Source organism: Pieris rapae, chromosome 22, assembly GCF_905147795.1.
Source record: "Pieris rapae chromosome 22, ilPieRapa1.1, whole genome shotgun sequence".
In the NCBI taxonomy this organism is placed as follows: Eukaryota; Metazoa; Arthropoda; class Insecta; order Lepidoptera; family Pieridae; genus Pieris; species Pieris rapae.
In genome coordinates, this window is record NC_059530.1 from 521,112 (window position 1) to 545,055 (window position 23,944).

Consider the following 23,944-nt stretch of genomic DNA (forward strand, 5'->3'; position numbering starts at 1 on the left):
CCTTCGCTTTGTTTAATTACAAGATTTAAAATAAATGATGGCAATAACCATAATGACAATCAATAAAAGTGACCAGTTTTTTGTTCCACTTAAGTGTACGATGCGCGAACTTGTCCCCACTACGCCTAAACCTTGCCAACTTATGTGCCGAGGCCCGCCGCCCGATTCGCCGGTGACGTCATTTGATCTATTGGACAGTACAGTCAAAGGAGTTTCCCGCCAAAATTCGGGGTAATCAAGATGTCCCAGGGTTTTTGTTAGTGTTTTTTTAAGCGCCATATCTATACATTTTATATTACTCGAACCCAAATAACAAACTAGGTAATCCAAAAGTAATGTATTTTCATTAATATTGTAAATTAGATTTCATACCGAGTTTATTAATCATACACCATGAATCATTTGAACACAAAAATTCGGCCCCATGTGGAAAACTGTTCTCGCCTCTGAGCGGGAGCTCCCCAGTACCAGCTCCATCCACTAGACCGTATTCAATTTGGAGTGATTCGTATCGTCGACGACCAGTTTCCGAGCGGCTTGATCACTTGGCGATGCGAAGACACCTGGGATCTCTGTATCTTCTACTCCATTTCACATGGAAAGTGTTCAGAGCAGATGTTTGGACTAACACCTACAGTTGAGTTTCATACCATTAATGCAGATAGCGAGAGATATAGTACAATACAAAATATCATCTGTATCTCTATCTCCAAAACTAAGCATTGTTTAACAGGATGCTCAGTGAACTGAAGTATTTCTGAACCAATTAAACTTCAAGGAAAGAGCATACCATTTCTTAAAACGCACTTGCGAGCCTCCTACCAATGTCAATCAAATGGAAATGCATTTATTCAGTTAAGATGCGCTGTAGCGCATGCTTGTCGAATGTTTACAAACTTCAAAAACTAAAAATGCCAACGTTCGCAAAACTTTCATGAGGTCTTGTTCTGAGAAGAACTGGTAAGAAACTTAGCAACTTTTAGCTTCACATTACATCAAAATTATTCTAAGGAAAATGTCATAAAAGATCACATAACATCACTTGAGCCGCTCGTTTGCCTTCTGTTCATATTAATTCGTTGATAGTCTTACAGACAAAAATTTTTATGCCCACACTAGGGAGTTGACCATAAAAACCTCACATTTTTCAAAGTTTTACTATCAACCAGTGTATATATAATATAGTCTATACTGTCAACACTCAAATACATAGCTGTCACGCTTGACCGGAGTCGGCGAATTTTGATTTTTGAACGGGTGTTTAGTTAAACGCCTTGCGCTGTTGCATCTTCACTTTCGCATTCCCGGATAATTTAGATCTATTTACCGAATGAAATAAGGTACTAATAGCCACCGATTCAAATATATGTTTTTATTTTACAATATGATTATAACATTTGAGTGTAAAATAGCTGTTAAAGAGCCTGTTATTTATCTTCACAGGCTTCTGCGATGTTATGTTTATGTGTTTATTATCTTTAAGAGGTGATGCTAAAGCCTTTTATTTAGATTATTTAAGTGAATTACATTTGAATGTTATCAAAAATAACTGTGCTGTTAATGTGATTATTCAATAGAGTTAATCCAATTAGATCCTAAGGTTAAATATAATCCGAAGTTTCTTTGAAGCAAAGGAATTTTTATTACCTAGTGAAAACCGAAATTAATCGAAAATATTAAGGTAATACAAACTTAGTATACATCAATAATACTGTCTCTATGGTGATTGGTTGCTGAGGCGATTATTATAATATTGTTATTACATAAAATATTTCATGTAAGAAATAATGTATACTCATATTTCTTATACTTATATCTAAGAAGATATAATATCGATTTTTGTTGCCATACACCTGTACAGTTAGTGTCATATTGCCCTTGTTCTTGATTATGTCTTATCAACAAGTCTTTGTATGTATTGATACTTAGAATTCCATTGTTCAAACAAAGCTTCAATGTTTGATTATCACAGAAAACTGTGGGACCCTTAATATGGTTTTATGACTAGTTCTCTCGTTTTTTATTTTAGTTAAGAGCAAATTAAAAAAATCTAGTTATGTTTACAGGAGTTTTAATACTACTACCCAAAAATTTATAGGTAAGTCAAGTTAATTGAAAAAATTATAATATGTAATACAAATCAACATTTTACAGAATGGAGTCTTGCTCCCGTCTCACAGCAGCTGAGGGAGGTGCCAGGCTGGCAGCTGCCGCTGGTACCAAGAATGTAATGATAACTGAACATACTAACTTCATACCTACTTCTTTATTGATTGAATGCGCTCATGGGGTACGTGGGTAAGTTAAGAAAATGACATTTTTAAATCCCAAATATACTAATGTACCTGCATGAAGAAACAAAAATGATCTAATTCTTACAAATTAAACAAAAGAAAATGAGTGAAAATATATTTATTAACACTTAAATATTTTAAGTAAAACTGTTTTCAGATATAAAACATATACATATATGTTTATGTGCTTGTGTTTCTATAAATCCTTGTGTAGTACAAGGATTTATAGTACAGTTGCATAATCTATATATTCTACACATTCAGCTAAACATTACTTTATATTATTTAAAAAAAAATATTTATTATTTCAGGACACTGTTATCAGGTTTCAAGCGCTCTGTGTATATAACCCGATCATCTCGAATTGCATGTGTGGCTCATGAGTTGATGATCCTAACAGATCTTCATGTGATTGGAGTGACGGAATACAATGAAGTACAAGATTGGAAACAGGAGTTGGAAAATAGGCAGGTGAGTTAAACAGTATTTTTTATTATACATAGTAATGTTATAAAGATCATGTAATCAATTATGTGTACTAATTTCAATGTTTTAGGTATTGGTATGCACATCAACACTGTTCAACCAAATACTGGAGAATAATTTACTTAAGATGACAGATGTTAATGTTTTAATAATTGATAGCTGTCATTTAGTTTTTAGAGACATGCATTTGCAACATGTAAGTATTATGAATAAGGTAGAAAAAACATAACATATTATAATGTACTATATGCCAACTGTTTTTAGTCTGCTCCAATCAAATAAACAGTTATTTAGGCAACATTCTGTATGGCATTCTATTCACCCATAAGTGGTATCTCTGGAATATAAACTAATCTAGTAGTTTATACTTTTTTACATATAACATAAATCTGTATAATTTATTATAAAATATATTCCCAGATGAAAGATGATAATTCTGGTATATAAAATTTATTTCCAGTCTTTAAATTATGTAAAAAATCATAACGTGATCAGATTTCATTACACTCTTAAATGTTATATATAAAATTCTTGTGTCACGGGGTTAGTAACGGAACTCCTCCGAAACGGCTCTTTTTTCGTTTTTATTTTTTTACGATACACCATACCAAAATACATGCAACCCTAAATTAATAAAATTAATAATACATCACTCCTCTACAATCATCCCTTATGTTTTTTTCGTTTATTGAAATTGAATTATAAACTTTAATTTTTTGGCACAAAAACATGGCAAAACAATGTTTGCCGGGTTAGCTAGTAATATATATATGTAGGGAAGTTTACTTGTTGTATATGACTAATCATAATTATTATTTATACATTCAATTCCCACATTTCTGATAATAAACCCCATTTTTTAGATAATGCAACTTTACAAAGACTGTGATAATGATAACAGACCTAAAATTTTGGCCATGACATATCCATTATTTCAGTCAACTAAAGATAATGTGGAAAATAATGACAATGTTAATGATTCTAAAAATGATACATCTAATATATGTATCAATGATGAAAATAAATCAGACAAAGATATAAGAAGAATAGGTGAAAATGAATTAAAAAACAATGATGACAATAAACATTTAAATGAAACTTCAAAGAAAAAGTTAAATGATTCACCAAAAATTGACCAAGTAGATGATAAACTAAATATCAATTGTAAATTAGGTGATGAAATTAATAAGGATAATAAGGATGCAACTGATGAAATTATTTTAGTTGGTGATGGCGAAAAAGAAACCAAAAATGTAGATTGTGATGTGATTGAAGATGTAAACAATGTGATAGAAAATATTGATGAAATAGAAACTAAAGGTCAAGATAAATCATTTTGTATAAGTGATTATAATAATAGGTTGATGCAAGTTTATAAAAATTGTGATGACTTTGACATGTATCAAAAGTTGGAATGGAAAATTGAGGAAATGGAGAAACAACTTTGCTGTGAAATGGATCTTGCTGAAGATATTGATGGTGGAAAAAGGTAAACAAATATATTTGAAGAACAATTAAGATATAAATATATGTGATTATGTTTCTCCTGAAAAGACGCCGTTAAATATAACAATTTCTATTTATTTATATATAATACTAAAATAAAATATACTAGTTACAAAAAAAAAAGGAAGATTTGTATATACAAAATTATAATACTTAAAAAGATTTATAGGTTTTTAAAATACTAAACATTTGATAATATAACGAATAATAACTACTTAACTAGAAAATAAATCATTGATATGAAATTTTTTTTTTTTTATATAGCTTACAATTAAATATATTTGTATAACTTACCTGGTAAATATTATTTTTATCAGAAAAGGAACCATCAAGTGAAAAAACCTTTTATCATTCATTGATTCATTAAAAACAAATTCTTAATTAATGAATATTAAATTTTTTACATTTCAGGTTATCACCGTCCACAACCAAACCAAAAGAGGTGATAGTGGAATATGGAAATGTTTGTGACAAAGTCTCCGATCCATATAAGGAGTTGGAATCATTCATGAGAAACACAATTAATGATGCTTTTCAGTTTATTAATGAGCATAGGTAAGCTTCTAACATTGTTGTTAAATAGTTAATTAGATTAATATAAATTACCACAGAAATTGAGGGTTTGTCTGCAAGTTCTTATATGTCTGTTGCTAATAGGCCGGGAGATACACAAAATAGTTGGTCATTTGTACCAATATGGTGGTTTGACAGGGGTCTTTTACGAAATGAAAAAAATAATATTGATGGCACTATGAGTGCTGGTACCGACGTCCCAAGCGCATGGGCAGTGCATTCGAACTTTTCTGTACAGGGAAAAAGTGTTGGAAGCAGTTTCAAGCACATTTTCCAAATATCTGTACTTTAGATCAACTTGACGATGATAATTCTAATTGGTATGATGGGTTGGTTCCATTGATAACTTTAAATTGTTTGTACTATTTGGCAATTAGTTAGCTCATTTCTCAATATTATGGAGGCGTACTGAGGAGTTGTTGGGGTTAATATCTGCAACGGAGTTTGATCATCTTCAGCATCGGTTATTGAGGCAGAAAACAAAATTTCAGACCTCTACGTCCGTTATTCCACAACTTAATTATAACTATATTATAGGTTTAAAATCTGTGAGGTCCACTGCCTACTGAAGTATTTCCAAACCAATTCCACTTAGGGGCATTCAAGAAGAGAGCGTACCGATTCATAAAAGGCCGGCATTTACTTGCGAGCCTGGCACAACTTGGCAATGTCACCAGTAGGCTCGCCCATGCCCGTTTGCCCCTATTTCTATAAAAAATATTGTGTGATTTTATACTCATCTCTGCTGAGTTAAACCTTAGTTATAAATCTAGTCCAGATATACATATGCTAGATATACTGTTGTTAGTAGTAAAAATAATACTAATATTTTTATTACCAGATATGACCCCACAGAAATATATGGTGAAGAACTCTATGAGGAATTTATGAACATTCCCGACCCCACTATTGAACCTAAAGATATATTTTGTCAGTTTCTCTATGTTTTGGATGAGTTGGGTATGTGTACTATTTGTACTTTCATGTGCTGAGAGCTGATGAATTTGTGTTGCTGAACTGCTAAATTTTTGTTCAAGTATGTGATCAGTCTAATATGCCTGACACTTGGCGAATAAAGGCACACTGGTTCTCCAGAATGTTTTCCTTCAGTGTATGAGCATGCATTATATAAATTGGTTTCCGCTGTTGATGTTAAATTCTTAGGGTATTTGTCTATTATACTCACCAAAACCGTTACATCAGCTGAAGATTTTATTGATTACATTATAGTAATTGTATTTTCAGGACCCTATGCAGCCGATAAGGCAGCATTTTCTTTATTAACGAAACTGGAAAAACTTAAAATAAAAGTGCCATATGAACGCCATTTTCTTCTTTTATGTCTGTGTACGTCCGTGTTTGTGAAAATAAGGTGCTACGCCGATTGTATATTTTCAAAATATGAATCGGATTGGGAGAAACTTGCCATGTTCTCAACCCAAAAAGTATTAAGATTTGCAGCGATTTTGGAACAATTTCGACCTGAAAATGATACGAAGGACAATAAAGTAGAAGTTAAAATTAATTGTGAAAATGAAAGTAACAAAGTAACTGATACTAATTATGAAGGAGATAAAGTCTGCAATGTGCAAATTAACGATGTTAACAATGATGACAGCGGATGCAATGACTCTAGTGAAATTCCTCTAAGCAATGAATCTGAAAATCATCAAGCACATTCCAACCAATTGTGTAGTAATGAAGTTACTATTAAAAAAACAGATGATGAAGTTCTCGAACCGATAGTTATTAATAAAGATAATGCAACTGACTTTGACAATACAAGCCTGAAAAGATCTAGAACAATAGAATTATTAGAAGAAATTAATAAATGCGACTTTACATCTTTAGGTGATAAAATTGAAGACACAGTTAATGTTATACAATGTGATTTAAAAGAATTTGATGCCAACTATAGAAACGAAACTATGGAGACTGACAGTAGTTTAAACGAAAACCAATCAATTTTAAATAGTGTTGATGAAAATCATGAAAATATAGATAAAAGTAATAAAACAGTTAACAAAGAAGTAACTGAGATTAAAATAATTGAAAATATACAAAAAGACGAAGTTGAAACTACTGTAGTATACTCAGTGGAACAAAGCAATTCCACAGATGCAGTAATTATTAAAAGTGACAGACCCACAGATACTCAAAGTAATAATAATGCTACAAATGATTTAGGTATTAGCAATACAAATAAAGAGAAAAGTAACAATGATAACAGTGACGAATCTAATCAAGTAAATGTCAAACAAATGATAAATAACAGTGAAGTTACAGGAAACAGCAGTGCTTTAGTGAAAAGTGATGTGAAAACCAGTGAAATTGACGATCAAAAGTCATTTAAAAGAGGGCGAGGCCGGGGCAGAAGGAAGCTAAATGTGAAAAGTCAACTGCAGACAAGTGATTCCTTGTGCGGCATTGTGTTTATGAATGAACCGTTGATGGCGAAGATTATGTTCATGATTATTATTGTAAGTATTCTAGACCTTTGTTTCTCCTGCTTTTAAGATGCACTAGATGATGCTAAACTTTGTACCATGTACATATATTTCTGTAAAATTTGGCCAAAAGTTAGCACAAAATTGTAACTACATTATTATACATATATACATTACTACATTATTATATTACATATACATATTACTACATTATTTTACATATGTATATATATAATATATACACAATGTCGCAGCCAAGTAGCTTTATAAGCAGTTTAATTAATAGCCTAGCCTTTTAACTAAACGGCGCCGTTTAACTAACGGCCTGAAAGATATTCAGCCAGTTGATTAAACAGCTAGGCAAATGACTTGGATCGATGACGTTTCATTACTTGCCTAGCATGTTGACTGTTAATTTAAATTTAGTTTAACTGTATGCCACTCTCAATCTCGAAACGAAATTCTTCAAACTCAATATGGCGTCGGCAAACCACAACTTTGATGGTTTTTTCCAAAGTTTCATAAAAAATCAAGTACAATGGAAGAGTGTAGTGTCAAAAATAATGTGAATTTAGCCAACTAGGTTATTACAAATATATTATCTTTTGTATTTCTGCCACTTCATTGTACGTACATCTCTATTATACGTTTTAACTCTACGGCTTAATATCTTTCAGGCCACCACTTAAATAGCCTTGTTTAGTTAAAAGGCTAAGCTGTTAAATGGACGGCTTATTAAGCTAGTCGCAAATCAAATCATTTAGTCCAATTAGACCAACTAAAATTGCACTTTTGAACGTTAAATAAAATATTAAAAAAGGTAGTTTCGTGTGGAAAAGAATGGACAAGAAACTCCACACATACTTTTTTAAAATAGGATTTACAATATTTATCGCGAAATTTATACGATACATTATATTTTAGCAAATTTTGTTATTTATACAGATAATATAATGTTTTCCCAGGATATGTCCCGTTCTCGTCCATCGCTGTCCCACCTCTGTGCTCAGTACTGCGCCGTAGAGACGGTACAAGAGCCGAGGGAACATCAAAGGCAAGGCAGGAAGCAAGAAGATGTTTTAAAGAAGTAAGTTTATTATGTTTTCTTTAGATTTCTTGTACAGCATTTGATATATTCCTTCTATTTTCTGGGAGCTTATTCAATTTGTCAAATACTGTTTGTAACCATACATTTTTAAAACTCTTGTTATTAATGTAATTCGGAACAATTTAATGAGTTCTTTGGTCATATTGTGAGCACCAATTTAGGGTTTGAAACCCGCTAATGAAGTATTTCCAACTGAATATCTATAGACCTCAGACGTAGCTATAATCAGTTTTAGGAAAAATACTCCCCTAACTCCGTAGACGTAGACGCTCTTGCGATACGTCTACGTCACGGAAAAAGACCCATTCAGGCCGAGTTGAGCCAAGGCCTTAAGGCCAAAACATCCTTAGCTACGGGAATCTTACAGTCAGTGACAGTTAAGACTGACGAGGATCCTTTAGATTAAAGGAGACAGTACATCATCCTTCCTCAGGAAGAGAGAACAGTGGACAGTGTTAAAGGAGGCCTCTGGATATTAAAGATCACAGATGACAGAGCTTCGGAATATAAGAACTATATTATTATAATTTTATTTACTTTAAATAATTTTTATATTGATTCCAGGTTTCGTATGCACGAATGTAATCTGCTGTTGGCGACGTCTGCCCTGGAAGAGGGCATCGATCTGCCAAGATGCAACTTGGTCGTCAGATGGGATGTTCCTCCCTCGTGAGTTATTTCCTTACAGTTGATAATGGAACAGCTTGGCTTTAGTGTGCGGTTCTTATGCCTGAGGTCGTAGGTTCAATCCCCAGGTGTGCACCAATGGACTTTCTTTCTATGTGCGCATGTAACATTCGCTCGAACGGTGAAAGAATCGTGAGGATGCTTGCCTTAGACCTAAACAGTCGAGATGTGTCAGGCACAGGAGGCTGATCACCTACAGCCTATTAGATTGACAGATGATGAATGTAATTCAGAAGTCTGAGGCCTAGACCTAAAAAGTGACAACGCTGCTATTTTTTTTAATTTGAAGGGGATTTTTATTTTCGATATTGTTTAGAGAAAAGTTCTTTAGACAATTTAAAATATCTGTCAACGTTTATATAAAGCCACCAGGAATAACCATAACGTCAAAATCTACAGAAGTGATTCTGATGAAAAAACACTGCAAAAACTGCCCAGCCGTTTAAAAGTTTAATTATAACACGCACAGAAAAACTTGTCAACATTCAATTAGAAGTTTGTTACTATATTTGTATACACAAATGTAGGAGGCAGGCCTTTAGGAGTTATTAATTACAAATTGGAACAGAAGATTTATATTAAAAAACATTTTTGTTAAAACGTGTAATTTTTTATTAATAATGAAAATATTTTTTACAGGTATCGATCCTACGGCCTCTGTCGAAGTAGAGCAAGAGCTGCCAAATCGTCGGTATCATTGCTGGCGAATGCTGACAGACACAGCAAATTGTTAGTCCACAATCTTGCCGTGTACAAGGAGCTAGATCAGGTCATCTTTATTTATTAACACTTATATACAATCAAATAAAATAACGCTAACAAGCGATCTCTTCCAGGCAACGCTAATAAAGATATACTTGGGGTAAATTGATTATTATAATTTTTATGATAAATAAGTTAAAAAATATATACAATTTAAACGAAATATTTCACTAAAAATAATAAACATAGTAGTTACGGTTAGAATAACTTTATTTCTCATATGAATTTAAAAAATTCGCTTACTGAGAAAAAACATTACAAGACTAAATAATTATTACTAGAACGCACAGAAGGTACCTATACAAAAATTCACAAAACAAATACAGTAACAAAAATGCAGGTAGACACAACAGACTCGAAACGGTCAACCAAGCAAAAACATAGTAGTTTCTTCAGTTTTTCTACTGTAGATTTTCTTGCATTACATTCAAATATAAGTACTTATCCATAAATGTTATATTTGTATTTTCAGATTGTCACAAGGAAATGTGGGTGTGGTATTCAAAATGAACCGCCTCAAGAAGAAGAAATAGAAGCAGATGCATACACTTCATGTATCAAAGCCTATAAACCAAGCAATAGACATGTCATCAATAAAATTAATGAAATAAATACAAGTATTAATGATATGAATGGCATAGATACGGGAAAAAGTAAAGAAATTGTAGATGTTGGAAATGGTAAGAAAAATAAGGATAAAGAAGAACTCAAGAGAAGTAACGAAAATTGTATTGAAAACCAAATAAATAGCGGAGATGTCAAAAAGGAAATAGTTTTTGATAACCTAAATGAGAAATCTGATGTAGAAAATACAGAGAAAAATAAAGTTAATGTAAAAGAAAAATCTGTGAATATAAGTGAAAACAATATTTTAGATTTTAGAGAAGTGCGGGCAAGTGGAACTATAGACGAGACAAGTGATAAAGTGAATAGTGAAGTGAAAATAACATACAGTGTTGAGAAAACTGAAGAAGCCAGTGTTGATTTAAATAGTGCTATCGCTTTAATTAATAGGTAAGTTCTTTAAAAAATATACCATAAAAAAACAAAAAAATCAAAATCCATAATACCAAATGTCGCAACTTAGTTCTTCTACCGTACAAAGTCAGTTCCATGTAATACCAAGTCTAGCAAATAAGTTCTTCTAACGTACAAACTGAGTTCCATGTAACGCAACTTAATAAACTAACCTTACATATTATAGTGAAAGTTTAAATAAATACATTGGCCATCGCATGGAAACAATGTATTTATTTAAACTAACTCTAAAGCCAAGTCAATCTCTCTGTTTGCTCGACTTATACTCGAAATATTTTATTTATATAAAGCCAATGTCTAAAACAGAATTCAAATTGAATTAAATTTGAAATATAATGTAATTATACATTCCCTGCTTGGTAACTGAAGATGCAGGCTTCCAGTTTTATCCATAAACGAAGGTAGAGGGTCAAAAATTGTCTGAAATGTTTCGAGGAAAAGATGAGCAGTATTGGCCTAGTGCTTCAGCGTGTGACACTCATCCCTCGGTCCTAGGTTCGATCCCTGGCTGTGCACCAATGGACATTCCTTCTATGTTCGCATTTAACATTCGCTCGTGTGAAAGAAAATATCGTGAGGAAACCAGTATGTTTCGTATCGGGGACAGAAGATTGATCATATTCTTGCCTATTAAATGATTACAGACACAGAAACCTGATGCCCTGACCTAAAACTATAACATTTTTATTTGTCATTACATTCATGAATCAAAGTAGATAATTTTCTAGGTATTGTGGCAAGCTTCCATCAGATACCTTCACCCGGCTGGCACCTCAATGGTGGATGGAGGAGGTTCGAATCCCGGCAGGGAACGAAATGAAGACGGCATATATTTGCACTCTACGCATGCCGTTGAATTGTCCGGTTAAATACAATATTGTGGTGAGCCGGTTTTAAATTAACTATTTAAAAAAAAATTATAGATATTTACTCTCATATTTGATAATCAATATAAACCAAATAAAGTAAATAAAACTGTACAAATAATATTAAAATATACATGTATATGTTTAAACTATATGAAATAGCTTTTTAATTATTTTAAAAACTGGTGTAAGTTGAAATCTTAAGATAGGATATTGGCACAGTTAAACTGTTATTTTCATACAAAGATCTATCTACATACACTGATTCGACCAACCAGAGATAGCTTGTAACGACAGATGGCTATTACAAACCATCGATTGATTATTGCCACACTTTTCACTTTTGCCACATCAATGTTAAAATGTCAAAAATGGATTGATATAATATGTTATTGGGTTTGGGCATAAGGGTCCTTCAAGAAAAGTGCGTACCAATTCTTAATAGGCCGACCATTATGCAAGCCTTCTGGTGATTGTCCATGGGCGGCGGTATCCCTTCCCATCAGATGAGCCTCGTCGGTTAGCCTTCAATGTTTGACCTATGTTTTTTTTTAATCTCAAGGGCCATCCGATGCCAACTCGCGTTTTGGCCAGGCGCATGGTAGCCCTGCAGGCTTGTAGGATTTTACACAAGTCAGGGGAACTGGACGATCAATTGATGCCCATAGGTGAGTCTAGTCGTACTTGAATTCGTGTATGCGGTGATATTAGTTGTTTATACTACGTATTTGCGTGTTGTTCTCACGAGTATGTAAGTGCGTACTCCTATTTCACCATGCCTCCTACTGATATAGGACAAATCTTTGTTCTTAATTTATTTTTTTATTCTTTATTACTCAATATGGTACATGGTGTAGTGGTGGCAGCTCCTTATAAACATTGTGTAAAAAAAATTGGCGATTAAAAATAGTGGCGGAGAGTTTATTGCCAGTTCTTCTCTTCCGTTCTACGCCCTTGATTTGAGAACTGGCAGTAAATGTAAAATTAGATTTAATGTATTTTTTTGACGTTCATAAGTGTACATTATGTTACCTATAAGAATAATTGAATTTTGATTTTACTATCATGATGTTTATCAACTGTTTGAGGAAACAGTATTTGATAAATTACTACTAATAACCAAGGTCTTACCAATTTTTTGACAATTGTAAATAGTTAACTGTCAAATTGACAGTCTGGCTAATTGAAAACCACGAAATGTCAACGATTTCAGACGTAGGATAGAAGCACAAACTGTAGGGATTTCGTGTGCCGATTCCAAGTGGGGTTTTCCCCCAATTTAGTTTGTAGGTGGTGGAGCTGGTGTCGTTCTCCGTCTCTCTCGCTCTCTTAGTGAAGATACACTGGGAAAACATACGTCTGTCTCGCTCTTGTAGTTAAGATACACTGGCGAAACGTCTGTCTCTATCGCTCTCTTAGTGAAGATACACTGGGAAAACATACGTCTGTCTCGCTCTTGTAGTTAAGATACACTGGCGAAACGTCTGTCTCTATCGCTGTCTTAGTGAATATACACTGGGGAAACATACGTCTGTCTCGCTCTTGTAGTTAAGATACACTGGCGAAACGTCTGTCTCTATCGCTCTCTTAGTGAAGATACACTGGGAAAACATACGTCTGTCTCGCTCTTGTAGTTAAGATACACTGGCGAAACGTCTGTCTCTATCGCTGTCTTAGTGAATATACACTGGGGAAACATACGTCTGTCTCGCTCTTATAGTTAAGATACACTGGCGAAACGTCTGTCTCTATCGCTCTCTTAGTGAAGATACACTGGGAAAACATACGTCTGTCTCGCTCTTGTAGTTAAGATACACTGGCGAAACGTCTGTCTCTATCGCTCTCTTAGTGAAGATACACTGGGGAAACATCTGTCTCTCTCGCTCTTGAAGTGCACTGAGGAAACATCCGTCTGTCTCGCTCTCGTAGTTTAGTTACACAAGTGAAATTAGACTCGTCTCTATCGCTTTCTTAGTGAAGATACACTGGGGAAACATCTGTCTCTCTCGCTCTTGTAGTTAAGATACACTGGCGAAACGTCTGTCTCTATCGCTCTCTTAGTGAAGATACACTGGGAAAACATACGTCTGTCTCGCTCTTGTAGTTAAGATACACTGGCGAAACGTCTGTCTCTATCGCTCTCTTAGTGAAGATACACTGGGAAAACATACGTCTGTCTCGCTCTTGTAGTTAAGATACACTGGCGAAACGTCTGTCTCTATCGCTGTCTTAGTGAATATACACTGGGGAAACATACGTCTGTCTCGCTCTTATAGTTAAGATACACTGGCGAAACGTCTGTCTCTATCGCTCTCTTAGTGAAGATACACTGGGAAAACATACGTCTGTCTCGCTCTTGTAGTTAAGATACACTGGCGAAACGTCTGTCTCTATCGCTCTCTTAGTGAAGATACACTGGGGAAACATCTGTCTCTCTCGCTCTTGAAGTGCACTGAGGAAACATCCGTCTGTCTCGCTCTCGTAGTTTAGTTACACAAGTGAAATTAGACTCGTCTCTATCGCTTTCTTAGTGAAGATACACTGGGGAAACATCTGTCTCTCTCGCTCTCGTAGTTTAGTTACACAAGTGAAATTAGTCTCGTCTCTATCGCAGCGCGAATGCCACGCCGCTAAGCGGCATTTTGGGATGAAGACAGCTTGTCTTCAGAGCGCCTATAAGAACTGTGCTACTATCCGACGTCTGAATTAGTTCTGTTGTGTCAGTAATTCAAATTCAAAATTTATTTATTCATGTAGGTAACAATGTACACTTATGAACGTCAAAAAAAGAAATATTAAATGAATTTAATTTTACATTTACTGCCAGTTCTCAAATCAAGGGCGTAGACGGAAGAGAAGAACTGGCAATAAACTCTCCGCCACTCTTTTTAATCGCCAAGTTTTTTTTTACACAATGTTTGTAAGGAGCTGCAACCACTACACCATGTTTCAATAGATTTCATTAAAAAAAATTTAATAGCTAGTCATGTTAAGAGAATTAGTTTTGTCTTATCTTCTCATTAAGCAACTCGAAATTCCTGTTGGGTAAAAGAATCAAGAAGAGATCATCAATTATGATTACTGAACCTGTTTTCTGCTACATTTTTTTTAACGGAAACATTTACTTAATAAAAAAAATATATTATCATTAATACATTTAAAATCTTGTCCATTAGTATATTAGTGTTTTAATATTTAACATTTCTACTTTAAACGATTTCCAGGCAAAGAAAACTTCAAAGCAGCTGAAATGGACTCGAACCTTACCCAAGAGTTGGACAACAGCGATTCCGCCCGCCCAGGGACCACTAAACGAAGGCAGTATTACTTCAAACGTGTAAGTTATTAACTTATAATTGAAGGTTTCGTATATTTGTTAGAATATATATACAGTCAAAATTTGTTATTACGACATTGAAGGGACTACTCATATTTAGTCGTTATAACCGATAGTCGTAACAGCCGATAAGATATTTTTTAAGAACCTAATACAGAAGAATTCAGCCGAGACCATTGATGTTGGTCAATATAATCGGTATGTTGTTCTAAACGATGTCGTCGAAAACGGTTTTGACTGTATTTACATGCAGCTGAAAAAAACATACCACCTGATGATTCACCTAACTTCTGAATCTGTTTCTTGATCATATATCTAATCCTTGTTAGATATAAAATATCCAATAAGGATTATATATATTTCTTCTGGAGCATGGTTATTTAATTAACCCCTATACAACAGATGTATAAAGTAATTAATTTACCCAAGAAGCTGTCTTATGTATATATATTCCGCGAGTTTATTTTCAAATTTTTTTCGGAAGTACCCTCTTTTTAACACATCGGCAACTTGTGATTTTTCTCTAACAAGCGATCTCTTCCACTATTGAAAGAATATGTTCTTGAATTCGTTTGGAAGGATTTAATTGAATATGTAATTCAGACAGCCTGGGCGTTCACTGATTGTCAGCCGATAATAGATACGAGCGATGCTGATATCGAAGCGAATCCGATACCAATGAGTAAACCTATGTTACCCTCTGGTAAGTTTTGAAAATCTTAGCTAATCTTATATCTTTAAACGAGCAATTCTTGTATATATAAATATCATTGGAATCTCGGAATCGGCTCCAACGATTTTCATGAAATTTAGTATACAGAGGGTTTTGGGGGCGATAAATCGATTTAGCTAGGAATCATTTCTAGAAAATGTCATTTTATTTGTGTTTTATCAACTTAAACATAGAATTGCTCGTTTAAAGATGTCAGTCAAATAAAAACATAAATATGAATATACTTACCTTTATTCGATAATTATATTAATATTTCATAATTTTATTAGTATGTAATTCGTACTTAAATAAAATTTCCAAAAACACGATTTATATAAAAAATACCGACCTAAGCTCGGTCATCCAGGTCCTATATGAAAAACCTAATAGACTATTGTTTATAGGTACAAAAAGAAATATGCTCTATGCAATAGTCTCGAATCTATGGTGTGCGCTACCAGAGAGGTATAACACTCGAGGAAGAAAGTTGCATCTGCCGCAGAACGCTGATCAAGCTATTGGAATACTTGTCGCAAGATGTGAACCTACCAAGTAAGTTTAACAAATAAACTACTAGATTTCTAAAATTATTTTTAGAAGTATTTAAAGTTAAAAATAACTTTTTATTTATAAAGAATATGTAATATCCTAAATCAAATCAAATCATTTATTTGCTAGAATAGTCTTACAATTAGTTACATAAATTACAAAAATCCGCCACATATGAATAGGCATGCAAATGTCATCTTATATTTTATTTATTTATTAACATAAATACATTTATTATCCTTTCAGACATGTATGTACTTCTGTTCATGTTCTTATTTTCTACTTTTGTTTATTTATTGGTTTTATTCATTATGACACTTAACATCTGAAGTGATGTTCCCCGCGTTAATTTCAAACCTATGATCTAGGTAGTCGCCCACGCTATAAAAGCACCTTGCCTTTAAGAACCCAATCACCCTAATGATAAATAGTATACATAAAAAAAAATCCCTTTATTTAATCCCTGGTCATAAATATACATTCCAGTACATCCCATACATAACCTTAATTAATAACAAATATTAATAACCATATAAGTTATTATAACTGAAATTTATTATGAAAGAGTCCCTTTGAATAGCTAGACTAATTCTTTGTCCGAGGTAGCTAGCCAGCTTTTCGTTCTCCTGTGATGTCGACAAACCTTTTTAATATTTCTCTAAAAAGCCTTATATACCCTTGGTATTTGCGTTATTTATTTATTATTATTAGCCAATATTTGTTTCCTAAATATTAATAAAAATAATCTTCATAAAAAGCTTAAATTTATTTCGTCAAATTGTGTTTATGCTGTGATAATAAGAGGACAAGTGTGAAAACTGTCTAAAGACTAAAGCTTTATCAATTTTTGTATTTTTATTCCCTCAGGTTGCAAATTCCCGCGTTTCCAGTATATACGCGTTCGGGCGAAGTGAGGATCAGTGTTGAGCCGGCCTTGGACGCGGACGTTCGTCTGTCGCCACGACGAGCTCGGCTTGTACGTCGGTACGTATATACGTAGATTGTCACGAGACAGGCGATTGGATAGAAAACGGCGTAGGGTTTATTTGAAATTGTACGAGCTGGTTTTCTATCCTTGTCGCACAATCTTCATCTCTATCGCTTCTACCTTGTCGTACGGCGTTCTTGAATAACCAAAATATATATTTGGAACTTAACTTTTCGATTACATAACTCCCGTCACATGATTTTTTTATAAAGGCGACTTTAAACAAAAATAACAAATATTTCAGCTTCATGCGTTTCGTATTTTCGGACGTTCTGCGCGTGCGTCGTCGCGGCATGAAGTTACAAACGGAGGGATCGACGCAGAACAATTATTACATCGTACCAACTGTTAAACGTAAGTATGCTTCATATTTCTTTTTATGATATCTTCACATTTCTTTTTAATATATCTTCACAGTTGAACTTTAATCCGTCCCAGGGTACTCAGGCTGTCCCCACCAAGTATTTGTGGGGGGGGGGGGGGGGACAAAATATAAATAACAATCTAAAAAATACAAACTACAGATTATACTTCACAAAGTGCGGCTATGGACACACGAAAATGATGCAAAAGCATCTATAAACACTTTTATACAAAACAGGTGTTAGGAATTAAAAAAGTACGTACGTACAAAGTACACATGTGAGAAGTGAAACTTCTTTTTATATTAGTTATTATTAAGGTAAAAGCCCCAATAGATGATCATGTACCAGTACATGATCACTCCATGTATTTGTATATGTATATTCACACTGTATACGTGCTAATGATAATATAAATAAATCTGCGTTTACTGCACAAGACGTTTTGCCACAGAATTTCCATCTAAAGTTCTAATATGGAACTACTGAACGACTACATCTACCAATTAGTGGGTGTATTTTTTTCTCAATCTCCGTTTCTCACTCTCTCTCAATCGATCTCTCTTCTACAAAAACGCTGCACATCTTCGTGGCGTTTTATAAATCTAGTAATTAGTAATATCTGAAGTATTTCCGAACCAATTCGACTTAGATTCCAATTCTTAAAAGGCCGGCAACGCACTCGCGAGCCCTCTGGCATTGAGAGTGTCCATGGGCGGCGGTATCATTTAACATCAGGTGAGCCTCCTGCCCGTTTGCCCCCTGTTCTATAAAAAAATAATATATAACTTAATAATAAAAGCCTTTATTCTCTATAACATCATTTTTCATTTTTCATTTATCATTAAAATTATGTGAATGTAAATTTTAAATTCAGGTCTTCCGACATAGGCCATACAAAATGTAAAAAAATATCTCTTTCTCTTTCCTAGGAACAACGGAAACCGGTACAGTGGTGGATATAGACTGGGCGTTCTTAGAACTTATTTTCAAACATACGGAAGGCAAGAAGATGCAAGAGCAGGAGAACTCCGCGTTATGGGAGAAGAAGGAGAAGGGGCAGATAGAGAATCCACTCTTGAGGCCGGGTGATGTGTTCGCTTTTGACCCGGAGAAATATAATGAGGCGGTTGTTACGCCCTGGTACAGGAATCAGGATCAACCACAGGTAATAGAACTTTTAAGGTGATTTTTTAACAAGGTGTCTTTAAAGGGAGAATATTTGGTCCATAACTTTTGATAACATTTATAAATGTTATCAAAAGAAAACTGTTCTAATTATTATGCTATTTGGATGCCTGTTTTTATATAACTAATTGTGTGGTTTTATTATAAACTAATATGAATAAACCACTTTCTTTGCAAATAAACGATTTATTATTATTATTAAATTCGGTATTTTCTAACATTTGTATCAATACCTATTATGAGTTAAATTAAAAATTTGCAATTTAATTAAAATTTTGAGTTTTTTAAGAACAGACAGTGAAGTGAAGCCGATCTGATGTTAATTTATATTGATAACACTCTCAGCCATAGGGCTCGCGAGTGCGTTGCCGGCCTTTTAATTATATGTTCCTTCTTTCAAAGAATGATAATTTGGTTTCAGTTCTTCCTGGTAGCAGAGATATGCTGGCACCTCACCCCCGACTCGGCATTCCCTTCGGATCAGCACGCGACCTTCCGCTCTTACTACAAAGCCAAGTACGGGGTTGATCTGACGCAGAACGATCAGCCATTGTTGGATGTGGATCACACCAGTGCCAGGTTAAACCTTTTGACGCCCAGGTGAGTTTAAATTATATTAAATTAGCAAAGTTAATTAATTTTTGAACTAGTATTGTCTTTTATTAACATAATTTTTACACATTTAAAGAAAACACTTTTTTACGGATTATAGTTATGTATTATTGTTTTTAAACTTATTATTTAGACTTAATTTTAAATTTAAACTTCAAATTATGTCCAAATAATTATAAGTTTAAATAATTAAATGAATAATTGTTTTATGAGAATACTAATACAACGCGATTTAATATAACGTGGTCCGGGTCTGCCGCGTTGAACTGTACTTTTACTTTGATGGTAATAAATATTTTAAATGTAACGGACCTATAGTAATTTATTTATCATACATTCTAAAACAATGTGTATGCCTAAAAAATACAAGAAAACATGACATCACAAATTTAACACGCTTACACATACATATACAATTACATTAGAACTTAAGCAATATATCAAAGGAACAAAATAAACAAAAATAAAACAAATCACTAATAATATAACTAAAAACTAAAACTAAAAAGATAAAAATAACAGGAATAAACAAACAAAAATTGAAACTTAAACCACATTAGGATTTAAGAGCCTGCAAAACAATGTTACGATTAAAATATATGTGTTTGAGTTGTTATTTGTAATAATTTGTCAGATATGTGAACCGCAAAGGCGTAGCGTTGCCCGTGTCTTCGGAGCGTACGCGCAGAGCGAAACGCGATCGACTCGACCAGAAGCAGATAATGGTACCAGAACTCTGCAAAGTCCATCCTTTTGCGGCTCCGCTTTGGTTTGCTACAGTTGCGTTGCCCTGTGTGTTGTATCGGTGAGTTGCTGATATTCATTCGTTCACTCATTCCCTCACTCACTCACTCACTCAATCAATCACTCATTCGCTCACTCACTCATTCCCTCACTCACTCACTCATTCACTCACTCATTCCCTCACTCACTCACTCATTCCCTCACTCACTCACTCATTCCCTCACTCACTCCCTCACTCACTCACTCGTTCACTCATTCACTATAACTTCTTTTCAAGTCCACTTAGAATCGTATTTTGATTTATCATGTAGTTTTAAATCTGTCAGATAATTTATTTATTTTATATACATTGTGTGACGATAATATAATAATTTTTGACAATATTAAAGATATAACCCAAATTTTATGCAATGCTAGTAGCAAACTGGTTTTTAGATTTTCTTCACATAAAAATCTTTCTCAAACCACATTAAAAAATTTACCCGAATTTGTCCGTAAGTCGTCTTCAAAATTCAAAATTATATAAAAATGCATACACAAATATACACAACATAATTTATTATATTTATATTCTTAGATAAAGGACAAATCTTTGTTTTTTATTTGTTTTATTATTATTAACTTAAGATGTCATGTGGAACATGGTGTAATGGTTGCAGCTTACAAAATTATGTAAAACAAAAACTTGGCGATTAAAAAGAGTGGCGGAGAGTTTATTGCCAGTTCTTGCCTTGCTTGCCCTTGATTTGAGAACTGGCAGTAAATGTATAATTAGAAGCATTTCATATATTTCTCTTTGTGACGTTCATAAGTGTATTGTACCTACAGGAATAAATGATTTTTGTCTTTTGACATACAGCGCACATTGTATAACTGGGATATATGTTTATATATATATATTGTTTATATATATTGTTTATATACACTCCTTAAATAGGCAACCGCATCTAGAAGAGAAAAGAAGATTTTTGTTAAGTCTACAATTGTATGACGTTTTCCAGCATCAACGCCTTGCTGATAGCGGATGAGATCCGACGCGCCGTAGCCTTGGACGTGGGGCTCGGCATTCCCAGAATAGACGATGACTCGTGTCCAGGGTTCACCTGGCCGGCTCTGGACTTTGGCTGGAGTTTGGCAGAGGTGAATTATTTATGTCACTTAGGGCCTGTTTCACAATGTCCGGATAAGTTCCAAATAAGCTATTTATTACTTATTGGTAGGATAAACAGTATTTTTGCGTTTCACGACTGTCAGATAGTGCTATACGTCATGAAATGCGAAGTATCTTATTCGGAACTTTTATCTTTCGAATAATTTATGTGTTGCATAGCTATTTGGCACTTTATCCATACATTGTAAAACAGGCCCTAAGTATGTCACTTATATATGATTATATTTATTGAAGTAAAACTTCTTCAGGCGTATGAGGGTAATTTTTTTACGCAACGTCACGAAGATGTGCAGCGTTTTTGTCGAAGAAAAGGGAGAGAGCGATTGAGAGAGTGAGAAAGGGAGATCGAAGAAAAATACATGCTATTGGTTGATGTATTCGTTTAGTAGTTACATATTAGAATTTTAGATGGAAATTCTGTCGCATAACGACTTGTGCAATATTTTATTTATATATAATATTGTCCTTAGCACGTATACAATGTGTAAACAGTGTGAATATAGATATACAAATACATGGAGTGATCATATACCAGTACATGATCATCTATTGGGGCTTTTACCTAAGTAATAATTAAATTAATTTTCCAAGTTTCACTTCTGACATGTGTACGTTGTACGCACGCACTTTTTAATTTTTACTGTATGTGTATGTATGACTATAATATATAAAACAGCCATAATATGTTTTAAGGTACTCAGTGCCGACTCGGAGAAACACGACAAAAAGAAGGAGATAGAAGACTGGAATCAGAGCGAAGATCTGGAAAAGAAACAGAGGTGGGAAATATCTATAACTTTACCATCTGAGAAAAAAAGACGATCATGAAACAGATTCAGAAATCTGAGGCCAAGACCTAAAGAGTTGTAACGCCACTGATTTTTTTTACCGTCTAAGATATTAGATTTCAATTATATTGCACTAACAACCAATATATTGAAAGTAAATGTAGTCTTTGTTACTCAGGAATATTTTTTTTATAGAACAGGGGGCAAACGGGCAGGAGGCTCACCTGATATTAAGTGATACCGCCGCCCATGGACACTCTCAATGCCAGAGGGATCGCGAGTGCTTTATTTGGCATTCTAATGTCGTCCTGGTTTCAATGCCCTGGCGAACTCATGATGTATCAGCTCCTCATCATGCATATGTTTCTTCTTTACTTATAGATTACAGTTTGGGGAAACAAAATTTTTACGAAATTCAGTCGTTGTAAATGGGGTATTTAAGGCCCAAAAGAAATGTTGTAATTTGTGGAGTTATTTATCTTAATAGTTGGGTTACCTTTGTCCTTTGAAAAAACACCTTTTTTATGACAATCAAGGTGATGTATATAACATTAAAACATCTTCCAACTGGAGTTTTAAAGAATCAACTTAATGTACTGTTTTTAGAAAAATAACTTGTGTTGTTTTTGGAAAAAAATATTTTTTGCGTGTAACATTATAATGAGTATTAATTTGGTGACATATAATATTTCTTTTTTTTGACGTTCATAAGTGTACATTATGTTACCTATATGAATAAATAAATAAATTTTGACTTTTGACTTTGACTTGATTCTACCACCAGAATTTTTTTTTACATTTCTTGTATTAAGGGCGTGTGGAGGTCTGAGGATAGGTTTTCAATAACCCTCTGCATCGCAGCAATAGCAGGAGGCTTTGAGTAAAAATGAAGCCCTATAGTCCGGTTGTCAAGTAGGCCTGCGTAAACCTGTTTTCTTTCTTGCATAAGAATTTCTGGAATCGGTGCAGTAGTTTTAAAGTTTGGTAAAAACATACAAAACAAATTATTTATTTTATAATATTAGTCAAATTTTAGGGATAAAGAAGAACAAGAGAGTTTGCAGAAGACTGGAGATGAATCGCAGGAGCAGAAGGAGAAGACGATCAATGATATATTACAAGAGAAGGAGGAAGCGGAGAGTGTGAGTTTTCTATCATTTGTGATTTATGTTAAAATCCGATGTATTTTAATATAGTTTTGGTTGATCTCTAGAATGGGTAAACCCTTGTTAAATTAATATTAGAAAATATTCGGAAACATTTCATACCTATTTTGTAGTTGTAGCTTAAGAAAAAATGCTTGGTAAAAATGTTTGAATAGTTTTTTTTTATTTGAGGGTAGACAAATAAAATGTTTTTTTATTTATTTAGGGTTTTGAGATTGGCACTTGGAGTAATGAAATGGCGTCGTCAATACCACAAACAATGGAGTACGACGAGTTTATGGAGCCTCTTCCGCCTAACCTTACATTCTGCACGTCTGCTACAGGTTATATGTTAGACTGTATAATATAGTAAGCGTTAGTTCGTTATGTGCTTGTTTTTATTGAACAGGGGACAAATGGGCCAAGGGGTTGACTGATAAGTCATACCGCCATCCACTGACACTCATAGTGAGAGAACCCTTTTGAGGAATTGCTTCATTTTTATCTTAAGGAACCCTATGTCTAGGCATTCATTGACTTGATTGTTTATATATCAAGTCAATGCCAAATTCTAACATTAA

The 23,944-nt window shown here is 33.9% G+C and overlaps 1 protein-coding gene across 1 annotated transcript in view; it reads left to right on the forward strand.

The window, feature by feature from the left end:
• Positions 1-2,154: 2,154 nt before the first annotated feature.
• Positions 2,155-23,944, forward strand: part of LOC110998952 (endoribonuclease Dcr-1) — a 36,187-nt gene continuing 14,397 nt past the window's right edge. The window contains exons 1-25 of the mRNA XM_022267772.2: positions 2,155-2,298; positions 2,606-2,765; positions 2,851-2,976; positions 3,644-4,269; positions 4,698-4,841; positions 5,701-5,819; positions 6,105-7,339; positions 8,272-8,393; positions 8,979-9,083; positions 9,741-9,870; positions 10,336-10,877; positions 11,630-11,783; positions 12,330-12,435; positions 14,992-15,104; positions 15,708-15,807; positions 16,221-16,368; positions 17,233-17,349; positions 17,598-17,707; positions 18,648-18,883; positions 19,325-19,503; positions 20,150-20,320; positions 21,261-21,399; positions 22,124-22,209; positions 23,255-23,360; positions 23,590-23,707. Coding sequence (XP_022123464.2) covers positions 2,156-2,298; positions 2,606-2,765; positions 2,851-2,976; positions 3,644-4,269; positions 4,698-4,841; positions 5,701-5,819; positions 6,105-7,339; positions 8,272-8,393; positions 8,979-9,083; positions 9,741-9,870; positions 10,336-10,877; positions 11,630-11,783; positions 12,330-12,435; positions 14,992-15,104; positions 15,708-15,807; positions 16,221-16,368; positions 17,233-17,349; positions 17,598-17,707; positions 18,648-18,883; positions 19,325-19,503; positions 20,150-20,320; positions 21,261-21,399; positions 22,124-22,209; positions 23,255-23,360; positions 23,590-23,707 — 5,335 coding nt within the window. The 5' untranslated portion in view covers position 2,155. The remainder of the gene's footprint in view (positions 2,299-2,605; positions 2,766-2,850; positions 2,977-3,643; positions 4,270-4,697; positions 4,842-5,700; positions 5,820-6,104; positions 7,340-8,271; positions 8,394-8,978; positions 9,084-9,740; positions 9,871-10,335; positions 10,878-11,629; positions 11,784-12,329; positions 12,436-14,991; positions 15,105-15,707; positions 15,808-16,220; positions 16,369-17,232; positions 17,350-17,597; positions 17,708-18,647; positions 18,884-19,324; positions 19,504-20,149; positions 20,321-21,260; positions 21,400-22,123; positions 22,210-23,254; positions 23,361-23,589; positions 23,708-23,944) is intronic.